The sequence below is a fragment of the Carica papaya genome, chromosome 8 (assembly GCF_054855325.1).
Source record: "Carica papaya isolate Zhongbai chromosome 8, ASM5485532v1, whole genome shotgun sequence".
NCBI lineage: Eukaryota > Viridiplantae > Streptophyta > Magnoliopsida > Brassicales > Caricaceae > Carica > Carica papaya.
Genome location: NC_142316.1, coordinates 7949373 through 7961290, shown reverse-complemented (window position 1 = coordinate 7961290; position 11918 = coordinate 7949373). Strand labels below are relative to the sequence as shown.

At 32.9% G+C, this 11918-nt stretch overlaps 4 protein-coding genes across 4 annotated transcripts; all 4 read right to left on the bottom strand.

Moving 5' to 3' along the window:
- Positions 1–5581: 5581 nt before the first annotated feature.
- LOC110809905 (protein DOWN-REGULATED IN DIF1 11-like) lies at positions 5582–5992 on the bottom strand. The gene has a single exon (XM_022035920.2). It carries the CDS (start codon positions 5990–5992, stop codon positions 5582–5584), a length of 411 nt encoding a protein of 136 aa, XP_021891612.1.
- Positions 5993–7163: 1171 nt separating this feature from the next.
- On the bottom strand, positions 7164–7574 carry LOC148240450 (protein DOWN-REGULATED IN DIF1 11-like). The gene has a single exon (XM_088210320.1). The coding sequence runs from the start codon at positions 7572–7574 to the stop codon at positions 7164–7166; it is 411 nt and encodes a 136-aa protein (XP_088066446.1).
- Positions 7575–8748: 1174 nt separating this feature from the next.
- LOC148240449 (protein DOWN-REGULATED IN DIF1 11-like) lies at positions 8749–9159 on the bottom strand. The gene has a single exon (XM_088210319.1). The coding sequence runs from the start codon at positions 9157–9159 to the stop codon at positions 8749–8751; it is 411 nt and encodes a 136-aa protein (XP_088066445.1).
- Positions 9160–10333: 1174 nt separating this feature from the next.
- LOC148240448 (protein DOWN-REGULATED IN DIF1 11-like) lies at positions 10334–10744 on the bottom strand. Its single transcript, XM_088210317.1, has one exon. The coding sequence runs from the start codon at positions 10742–10744 to the stop codon at positions 10334–10336; it is 411 nt and encodes a 136-aa protein (XP_088066443.1).
- Between the last annotated feature and the right edge of the window lie 1174 nt (positions 10745–11918).

Sequence of the window (11918 nt, the reverse complement as noted above, 5' to 3'; positions counted from 1 at the left end):
CCATTTCCTTTAACATTTCAAATTAACGGGCCGTCTCCATACCCAGTCCGATATGAGCGCCAAACCACTAAACCTCAATACTCTGTCCAGTGTGATGGTGAAATGGGTCGTCCCCATACCCTATCTGGTATGAGTGTCAAATTACCAAACTTCGATACCCCATCCGGTATGAAGCAACATTCATGGTAGGATTTTCTATACGCCCAGTTCGTCTACCATCTCTCAGGATATCCAGTAAGGTTGTCGCTTCATCCATTCACTTAATCACACAATTTTCCATTTTTCTTTAATCTCTCTTTTTTTCAATTCAACTGTAAACCCATAAAATAAACAATACATGCATTCAAAGCTGTAAAATCGATCAATCAGATACTATCATGCATTCAAACCGTAAAAATAATTAACAGAAACAATAATATATAATTTTCGAACACATAATTAATTATGAATATTTTTTAAATTGTATAAAATACCGTATTATTATTAATTTAACTTCAATTCCATAACAGAGAATAGAGTAAGAGATTCTTACTCAATTCGATGCCTAAAAAATGAAACTTATTGACTGTGCCCGTCGCGGTCCCCGGATTCCCTGAATTTTTCTTCGGAAATTAAAACACGCTACAGGTATCTACAAATATCCCAAAAAATCCAAAAACAGTATAAGGACCTCTTTTTGGCTAATTTTGAAATTCCAGCACAGTGGCTCCACCGTGCTTCGGCGACGACACCGCTGCCCGCGATGGTGATCCACCTCAGGTTGCCTATTTTTGGCCAGTTTTGCATCAATCCTTGCGAGAAAACACATTAAGGGACCCCAGTTGGCCGAAAAAATTGAAAAACTGAAACTCACCAGCAGCAGGGCTCTTCGGTGAGGCGGCTCCGCTAGCTCGCTTTTGCGGTTGAGTGTTTTACTTTGGTCAACCTGTAGAGAAGGAAACGGTGAAAAAATTTTGCATAACAGAAATCGGAAAGGGCCTTATCGGATGTGGTTTTTTAAATTTTTTGCAGCGGCACTGCCGGGCTTTGCCCGTAGTTTTTGGCCAATTGGTTGATCATTTTACTCCGATATGGCCACGGGGGTGTTTAAAATTGAATTCTGAGCAAAAAGAAATTTTGTTACTTCTTTTGGCGATCGGAAGTGGCTCCGGCGCGGCGGTGGATGGTGGTGGTTCTCCTTTCCAGCGGTTGGGTCTTTTTCTCCGATGAGGGTGTCTGACGGCTAGGCTTAGGATTTGGTGTGAAGAGGATTATTTATATTCGTCCCCTTTTAATATGGGCCGTCCATCGCGATTGATCTGAAACGTCTGATCACAATTAAATAGGGAGTGAATCTAGACCGTTCATCGCTATCTGATATGAACCGTCCAATCGCGTTTAAATAAGAAGTGGATCTGGACCGTTGATCGCATTTAAATCTGACCGTCCAAGCGCGTTTAGGGAGAGAACACATCCAGGTCGTCTGTGCACGCGGGAGCGAATATGGACGGTTCGATCGCGGGCACGCAGATCGCCCGCGTGGCCTCCCGTGTGGCACCGTGTCAGTGTTCGTTGCCACGTGGCGCGTTCTAGTTCGTAAGAGCTACTAACCGGGCATCTTATGTGGTATAACTTTTTTAAATTACATTTTGACCCATAGTTTTCGATTTTTCTTTCAAAAATACCCTCAAAATCCAAAATTTCACTTGTTTTTTTTTTCAAAATTATTTTCAATTTCATTCTCTTTCAAATTTTTTTCATTTTTATACTAAATTAAAATAAAAAATTAAAAAAACTACATTTACAAATTAATTTAAATTACAAAAAATTAATTTGGGTATTACAAGTTATTTTGTCCAAACTAAAAAATTTAACCCAATTGAAAAACTAAACCGAAATAGTTTAATTTAGTTTGGTTTCTAATTACCCTCCAAAATTTGATTTGCATTGAAATTAAATAAAATTTTTAAATCAAATTAAAATCCAAATTGTATATAATTAGAAAATAGGATATAATATTAATATATAATAAACTATTAAATCACATAAAATATCAGTCACATTTATTTATTTCCAATTATTCAAATAAATATCTAAAGAAAAATAACATAAGAGAATTTACTAATTATTGAAAATTAAATAAAAACTACTTATTTATTTATTTGGTTACAAGGGAAGCTAGATCAGTCAAGAAACTAGCCCATGTATTATTACATTTATTATATGAAATTACGTGGGGCAATGTTAGCCTATAGTAGGAACTAGAGTAACAATCTTGCAATCGCTTACCTAAACCCAAACCCTGTTGCAGCTAAAATTCTTGATCACCGGAGTTCCTTCCAACAACACGATGGCTTCCAAGACATTTGGATTTTCTCTCTTTATGGTTTCCCCTGCCTCATCTCCGTTTTTCCCAACAAGTTCCGGCCATGAGTTTTTACCTGCAACACCCATACATATATGTATATGTATATAATTTCTTATAATTGTGCACTAATTAATTACCCTTATATATGAAAAGAAGAGTTGATCCGTACTTACCTGGGCATTCAGACGCCATTCCTTTTTCTCTAAATTGTTTTTGTTTCTCTTATATGTAAAATTCAATAGAACACGTGAGGATGAGTTCCTGAGGTTGTAGGGTATTTATATAGCATATGAGGCGGCTCGGTGGAGATGTGGGAAATTATTTCATGAATTTTAATTTGTAAAGTATGGCTCTGACTTTGATTAATGGTGGCTGTTCATAGGTTTTACGCAGCTTACCTGTCCTATACTGTACAGAGCTTATCCATATCTATTAACAAGGGAAGAACACCATATATAATAAAAGAGATGTCCGTAGTGTTTACCTATATATATATATATATATATATCAAGAGGAAGATAAGAAAAGAGTCTGCAGTCGTGAAGTATGGAATTTGAAAGGATCCCTGCTCGTCCTCAAGGACTATAAGCCTGATTTATCTTCAGATGAAATTGAATTTGATGTTTCCTTATAATTTTTAAAAATAAAAAAATGATAATATATTTAAATTTTCAGTTAAAGTAATAATATATATAATAATTAGTTAGTTAAAAATATATAAATTTAAATGATTTTGGGGTAATTCTGAGAAAATTTGAGAGGTTGGGGCAGAATTTGAAATTGAGAAACTATTGGGACAGAATCTGTATTTGAGGAAATAGTGGGGCAGAAGTTAAATTTAAGAAAATATTGGTGCAGAATTTGAATTTTAGGGAAGAAAAGAAGATTCTGAAAAGAGAGAAGAGAGGAAGTCAGGGAGAGAGGAGAGTTTGTAAGAGAGAGAGTGGAGATTTTAGAGGGAGAAAGAAAGATTGTCTTAGAAACAGAGAGACTGTTAGAGAGAGAAAGAGAGAAATATATATATAGAGAGAGGCTTTTAGAGAGAGAAAGAGAAATTTATAGAGAGAAGAGATAACAGGGAGAAGAGAGAAGAGATAAGAGAGATAGAAAGTTTAGAGAGAGAATAATAAACTGAGATTTTATTCTACAAAAATTACATTCCTTAGATTTGATTTACAACTATTATTTATAAACATGAAAGGTTACATGAGAATTTTTATCAACCATTGCAACTATTTGAGTACGTGAGAATTCTTATCAACCATTACAATTATTCATGATTTTCTAGGATCTCAACAATTTCTTCTCCTTGGATATCAACCTTGTCCCCAAGGTTGAAATTCAGCTTCCAACATTTGCTATCTAAGGATATTATTACTATTTAGTATGATTATATATAGATATTATTAATTTATATATATGTATATATTTTAATGTGCTACCGAAGAACTTCATGTGGATCTTTTGTATCTTTTCTTCTTTCGCTTCTTTTGTTTCCTTTCCCACTTTTTTTTTCATTTTTCTTCTGTTTTTTCTTCTTCCACTTCCTCTTCTTCCGCTTCTCCTTCTTCTGTTTTGTTTTCATTAGTGAGAGACCAAGAGAGAACAAGGGAATATGAGTGACAGAGAGATTGAGTGGTTCGATTCGGTCCACTGGGGTCTGATCGGTTTGGTTCAATAAACTAATTCGGTTTGACACGGGTTTAGTCTGGCCTCATATTGTCTTTGAATTAGTCCGGCTCGAACCAGCAGTTTTAGGGTTTTTTCAACTGATTTAGTCATTGAACCGGTTTTAGGGTTTGCCTTGTTAAAAGCCAGTTTACCCCTTTTTGTTTCATCTTCTTCGTCATGCCGCATAGGGAAAAAAAGAGTCCCACTCTGCACTTCGCGCACAGCTGCAATAGAGGCCATTGGTTTTGCGTCCTCCAGAGAGGTAACGTCAGAACTCAACAACTGGATCATCAGATTGAGTTTTTCCTCTATCTGATCGAAAATTTCGCAATGTCGGCCATCATCGGCTCCCATTGGGATCTGGAACCTGCCTCTGATACTAAATTGTTAGGATCTGGTTTTGACATGTAATTCACCGGACCTTCAATTTAGAAAAATATTAAACTTTGAATGATTTTGGGGTGATTATGAGAAAATTTGAAAGGTTGGGCAGAATCTAAAATTTAGAAAATATTGGGGCAAAATTTGTATTTGAGGAAATAGTGGGGCAGAAGTTGAATTTAAGAAAATATTGGTGCAGAATTTGAATTTTAGGGAAGAAAAGAAGATTCTGAAAAGAGAGAAGAGAGGAAGTTGGGAAGAGAGAAGAAGAGAGTTTGTGAGAAAGAGAGAGTGGAGATTTTAGAGGGAGAAAGAAATAGAGAGAGAAAGAAAAAGTTTTAGAAAGATAGAGAAAGAGAAAAATATATAGAGAGAAGAGATAACAGAGAGAGAAGAGAAGAGAGAGAGGGATAGAAAGTTTAGAGAGAATAATAAACTGAGATTTTATTCTTCAAAAATTACGTATCTTCGTTTTGATTTACAATTATTATTTATGGACACAAAAGAGTACATGAGAATCCGATCAACCATGACTATTCGAGTACATGAGAGTTGTTATCAACTATTGTAACTATTCATGATTTTTTAGGATCTCAACAGTATGAGATTTTCAAGTGTGTTTAAGATCCTGGTGTGATGTTAGGTCCTTATCTAATAAATAAAACTCATTTAACCTTATTCCATATGCTGGCCATAGAATATAATTTTTAGCTGAATTTGTCAGATCCATTTGGAAGGTTTATTGAAGACAGAATAGAATTCAGAAGCTCAACAATGGCCAAAGAAGTAACCACAAGCTCTTTGTCTCTGTGGTTATCATATTTGTTAGTGGGCAAGACAAGCCTGAGGTTTGCAATTCAATTGCCAAAGCCAGAATAAAAACATAAAAACTGAGGAAAAAGAAAAAACCAAAGCCAAATAAATATTTTCTCCATGAATTCATAAAAAAAAAAATTTAACCCTGTCCATTTGATAAAATTAAATTATTTTGCGACATATAACTTTTCAAATATTCTGATAAAACAATATGTCAAGGATATATCAATGTGCAACTTTGTAGATACATATATACCTTGCTTAAAGCTCTATACTTTCTATGCTTGAAATTAAAATCATTATTAATAGTCCAGAAAAATGAACAAATACAGGAGAAATTATAAACTACAATTAATGTATTATAACTCATTTGTCAAGAGAGATCGGAGCATGGGCTTCCTTCCCGTAATTCGTTATGCAATAGTTCCATACTTCCTTGCTTTTGCTGTGGGCTACAGGTTCATATGCCTCTAACTGTCTCATTGACAACACGACATCCACCAAAATATGGTGACAATCTATCCCGGACTCTATTATTTTCAAACAACAATCTCGACTCACGTTGAGCTGATTTTTGGGAGCTAAAAGGTATCCCAGCACTTCAATGCTGCATCTCCCGTTAACTTTCTGGACGCAAGTTTGAAAGAATTCCTCATCGACTATATGATGCTCGGACTTGGGTGACGGGGCTATATCCTCTGAAAGTGCCGGTACAAAAAGCAGTCCTGCGGCGAAAAATAGTGCCAGAAAAGTGATGGAACAATCCAATTTCGCCATACTGGGAGCAAGGGAAAGTTTTCAAAATAGCTTGTGTACAATGGTTCTTCAATTTTAGAGATGAATTATATAGATGTTTTTTTTATAACGCTCACTATAACATATTAATTTAACATCTACACCCTCCTCCGTTAATTACATCCATTAATTAAGTTATTAATTTAAGATAGAAATTCAAATTTTAATAGTTAAACGAACTAATATTGACATACATATTACCTTATAAAAAATTAATTTCATATTTATTGGCTTTGAGGTATTTTACGTTCGATCCACGAGATTAAAATACTTGTCCAACCTCTCTCAAAGAGAAAAACAAAAGAACATATTTCTCCAATGCCTCAAACTACGAGGCAGGTTTTCCTTATTTGGGCAGGCTGATTGGACTCGTCAGCAAGTTAAGTGCGAAGTTTGTTATGGGACCTAGAATTTACAATAGTGCTAAAATTCAGTATGTACTAAAATGTTATTATTAGATTGAGTTAAATAGATCAATAAGTATATAGTAGTTTGATTTATTTTTCAATTTGTAATTGGAGGTCCTAAAAATTTTTATTGATTCCTTCCAGACAAAACGGACTGAGATTTTAAGATACGTATATTCTTAGATTATTGTTTTGTTTTGCTAATTCCGTATATTACATATTAAGTGAATAAGTATGGTTTACGAAATTTATTATTTAGTTTTGTTCTTATTAGGTTTATTTATTTATTTTAATTAAAAACATCATGTGAGGAAAAAAAAATATACAATTTAATTTGAGCTGAACCGAATAAATTTAGATGGCGTTAGCGTTTTTTTTTTTTTTTTTTTTCTGGCCCTATCCGGACTGATTGTCTCCTTTTTAATATCAACAAACACCCATGAAATGCCATACATAACTTACTGTTTGAGTGTTAATTTTCTAATGATATTTTCTCCATGAATTCATAAAAAAAAAATTTTAACCCTGTCCATTTGATAAAATTAAATTATTTTGCGACATATAACTTTTCAAATATTCTGATAAAACAATATATCAAGGATATATCAATGTGCAACTTTGTAGATACATATATACCTTGCTTAAAGCTCTATACTTTGTATGCTTGAAATTAAAATCATTATTAATAGTCCAGAAAAATGGACAAATACAGGAGAAATTATAAACTACAATTAATGTATTATAACTCATTTGTCAAGAGAGATCGGAGCATGGGCTTCCTTCCCGTAATTCGTTATGCAATAGTTCCATACTTCCTTGCTTTTGCTGTGGGCTACAGGTTCATATGCCTCTAACTGTCTCATTGACAAAACGACATCCACCAAAATATGGTGACAATCTATCCCGGACTCTATTATTTTCAAACAACAATCTCGACTCACGTTGAGCTGATTTTTGGGAGCTAAAAGGTATCCCAGCACTTCAATGCTGCATCTCCCGTTAACTTTCTGGACGCAAGTTTGAAAGAATTCCTCATCGACTATATGATGCTCGGACTTGGGTGACGGGGCTATATCCTCTGAAAGTGCCGGTACAAAAAGCAGTCCTGCGGCGAAAAATAGTGCCAGAAAAGTGATGGAACAATCCAATTTCGCCATACTGGGAGCAAGGGAAAGTTTTCAAAATAGCTTGTGTACAATGGTTCTTCAATTTTAGAGATGAATTATATAGATGTTTTTTTTATAACGCTCACTATAACATATTAATTTAACATCTACACCCTCCTCCGTTAATTACATCCATTAATTAAGTTATTAATTTAAGATAGAAATTCAAATTTTAATGGTTAAACGAACTAATATTGACATACATATTACCTTATAAAAAATTAATTTCATATTTATTGGCTTAGAGGTATTTTACGTTCGATCCACGAGATTAAAATACTTGTCCAACCTCTCTCAAAGAGAAAAACAAAAGAACATATTTCTCCAATGCCTCAAACTACGAGGCAGGTTTTCCTTATTTGGGCAGGCTGATTGGACTCGTCAGCAAGTTAAGTGCGAAGTTTGTTATGGGACCTAGAATTTACAATAGTGCTAAAATTCAGTATGTACTAAAATGTTATTATTAGATTGAGTTAAATAGATCAATAAGTATATAGTAGTTTGATTTATTTTTCAATTTGTAATTGGAGGTCCTAAAAATTTTTATTGATTCCTTCCAGACAAAACGGACTGAGATTTTAAGATACGTATATTCTTAGATTATTGTTTTGTTTTGCTAATTCCGTATATTACATATTAAGTGAATAAGTATGGTTTACGAAATTTATTATTTAGTTTTGTTCTTATTAGGTTTATTTATTTATTTTAATTAAAAACATCATGTGAGGAAAAAAAAATATACAATTTAATTTGAGCTGAACCGAATAAATTTAGATGGCGTTAGCGTTTTTTTTTTTTTTTTTTTTTTTCTGGCCCTATCCGGACTGATTGTCTCCTTTTTAATATCAACAAACACCCATGAAATGCCATACATAACTTACTGTTTGAGTGTTAATTTTCTAATGATATTTTCTCCATGAATTCATAAAAAAAAAAATTTAACCCTGTCCATTTGATAAAATTAAATTATTTTGCGACATATAACTTTTCAAATATTCTGATAAAACAATATATCAAGGATATATCAATGTGCAACTTTGTAGATACATATATACCTTGCTTAAAGCTCTATACTTTGTATGCTTGAAATTAAAATCATTATTAATAGTCCAGAAAAATGGACAAATACAGGAGAAATTATAAACTACAATTAATGTATTATAACTCATTTGTCAAGAGAGATCGGAGCATGGGCTTCCTTCCCGTAATTCGTTATGCAATAGTTCCATACTTCCTTGCTTTTGCTGTGGGCTACAGGTTCATATGCCTCTAACTGTCTCATTGACAAAACGACATCCACCAAAATATGGTGACAATCTATCCCGGACTCTATTATTTTCAAACAACAATCTCGACTCACGTTGAGCTGATTTTTGGGAGCTAAAAGGTATCCCAGCACTTCAATGCTGCATCTCCCGTTAACTTTCTGGACGCAAGTTTGAAAGAATTCCTCATCGACTATATGATGCTCGGACTTGGGTGACGGGGCTATATCCTCTGAAAGTGCCGGTACAAAAAGCAGTCCTGCGGCGAAAAATAGTGCCAGAAAAGTGATGGAACAATCCAATTTCGCCATACTGGGAGCAAGGGAAAGTTTTCAAAATAGCTTGTGTACAATGGTTCTTCAATTTTAGAGATGAATTATATAGATGTTTTTTTTATAACGCTCACTATAACATATTAATTTAACATCTACACCCTCCTCCGTTAATTACATCCATTAATTAAGTTATTAATTTAAGATAGAAATTCAAATTTTAATGGTTAAACGAACTAATATTGACATACATATTACCTTATAAAAAATTAATTTCATATTTATTGGCTTTGAGGTATTTTACGTTCGATCCACGAGATTAAAATACTTGTCCAACCTCTCTCAAAGAGAAAAACAAAAGAACATATTTCTCCAATGCCTCAAACTACGAGGCAGGTTTTCCTTATTTGGGCAGGCTGATTGGACTCGTCAGCAAGTTAAGTGCGAAGTTTGTTATGGGACCTAGAATTTACAATAGTGCTAAAATTCAGTATGTACTAAAATGTTATTATTAGATTGAGTTAAATAGATCAATAAGTATATAGTAGTTTGATTTATTTTTCAATTTGTAATTGGAGGTCCTAAAAATTTTTATTGATTCCTTCCAGACAAAACGGACTGAGATTTTAAGATACGTATATTCTTAGATTATTGTTTTGTTTTGCTAATTCCGTATATTACATATTAAGTGAATAAGTATGGTTTACGAAATTTATTATTTAGTTTTGTTCTTATTAGGTTTATTTATTTATTTTAATTAAAAACATCATGTGAGGAAAAAAAAATATACAATTTAATTTGAGCTGAACCGAATAAATTTAGATGGCGTTAGCGTTTTTTTTTTTTTTTTTTTTTTTCTGGCCCTATCCGGACTGATTGTCTCCTTTTTAATATCAACAAACACCCATGAAATGCCATACATAACTTACTGTTTGAGTGTTAATTTTCTAATGATATTTTCTCCATGAATTCATAAAAAAAAAAATTTAACCCTGTCCATTTGATAAAATTAAATTATTTTGCGACATATAACTTTTCAAATATTCTGATAAAACAATATATCAAGGATATATCAATGTGCAACTTTGTAGATACATATATACCTTGCTTAAAGCTCTATACTTTGTATGCTTGAAATTAAAATCATTATTAATAGTCCAGAAAAATGGACAAATACAGGAGAAATTATAAACTACAATTAATGTATTATAACTCATTTGTCAAGAGAGATCGGAGCATGGGCTTCCTTCCCGTAATTCGTTATGCAATAGTTCCATACTTCCTTGCTTTTGCTGTGGGCTACAGGTTCATATGCCTCTAACTGTCTCATTGACAAAACGACATCCACCAAAATATGGTGACAATCTATCCCGGACTCTATTATTTTCAAACAACAATCTCGACTCACGTTGAGCTGATTTTTGGGAGCTAAAAGGTATCCCAGCACTTCAATGCTGCATCTCCCGTTAACTTTCTGGACGCAAGTTTGAAAGAATTCCTCATCGACTATATGATGCTCGGACTTGGGTGACGGGGCTATATCCTCTGAAAGTGCCGGTACAAAAAGCAGTCCTGCGGCGAAAAATAGTGCCAGAAAAGTGATGGAACAATCCAATTTCGCCATACTGGGAGCAAGGGAAAGTTTTCAAAATAGCTTGTGTACAATGGTTCTTCAATTTTAGAGATGAATTATATAGATGTTTTTTTTATAACGCTCACTATAACATATTAATTTAACATCTACACCCTCCTCCGTTAATTACATCCATTAATTAAGTTATTAATTTAAGATAGAAATTCAAATTTTAATGGTTAAACGAACTAATATTGACATACATATTACCTTATAAAAAATTAATTTCATATTTATTGGCTTTGAGGTATTTTACGTTCGATCCACGAGATTAAAATACTTGTCCAACCTCTCTCAAAGAGAAAAACAAAAGAACATATTTCTCCAATGCCTCAAACTACGAGGCAGGTTTTCCTTATTTGGGCAGGCTGATTGGACTCGTCAGCAAGTTAAGTGCGAAGTTTGTTATGGGACCTAGAATTTACAATAGTGCTAAAATTCAGTATGTACTAAAATGTTATTATTAGATTGAGTTAAATAGATCAATAAGTATATAGTAGTTTGATTTATTTTTCAATTTGTAATTGGAGGTCCTAAAAATTTTTATTGATTCCTTCCAGACAAAACGGACTGAGATTTTAAGATACGTATATTCTTAGATTATTGTTTTGTTTTGCTAATTCCGTATATTACATATTAAGTGAATAAGTATGGTTTACGAAATTTATTATTTAGTTTTGTTCTTATTAGGTTTATTTATTTATTTTAATTAAAAACATCATGTGAGGAAAAAAAAATATACAATTTAATTTGAGCTGAACCGAATAAATTTAGATGGCGTTAGCGTTTTTTTTTTTTTTTTTTTTTTTCTGGCCCTATCCGGACTGATTGTCTCCTTTTTAATATCAACAAACACCCATGAAATGCCATACATAACTTACTGTTTGAGTGTTAATTTTCTAATGATATTTTCTCCATGAATTCATAAAAAAAAAAATTTAACCCTGTCCATTTGATAAAATTAAATTATTTTGCGACATATAACTTTTCAAATATTCTGATAAAACAATATATCAAGGATATATCAATGTGCAACTTTGTAGATACATATATACCTTGCTTAAAGCTCTATACTTTGTATGCTTGAAATTAAAATCATTATTAATAGTCCAGAAAAATGGACAAATACAGGAGAAATTATAAACTACAATTAATGTATTATAAC

Excerpts from the sequence above, each read along its gene's own strand:
- LOC110809905 (XM_022035920.2), bottom strand. The coding sequence starts at position 5,992 with ATGGCGAAATTGGATTGTTCCATCACTTTTCTGGCACTATTTTTCGCC.
- LOC148240450 (XM_088210320.1), bottom strand. The coding sequence starts at position 7,574 with ATGGCGAAATTGGATTGTTCCATCACTTTTCTGGCACTATTTTTCGCC.
- LOC148240449 (XM_088210319.1), bottom strand. The coding sequence starts at position 9,159 with ATGGCGAAATTGGATTGTTCCATCACTTTTCTGGCACTATTTTTCGCC.
- LOC148240448 (XM_088210317.1), bottom strand. The coding sequence starts at position 10,744 with ATGGCGAAATTGGATTGTTCCATCACTTTTCTGGCACTATTTTTCGCC.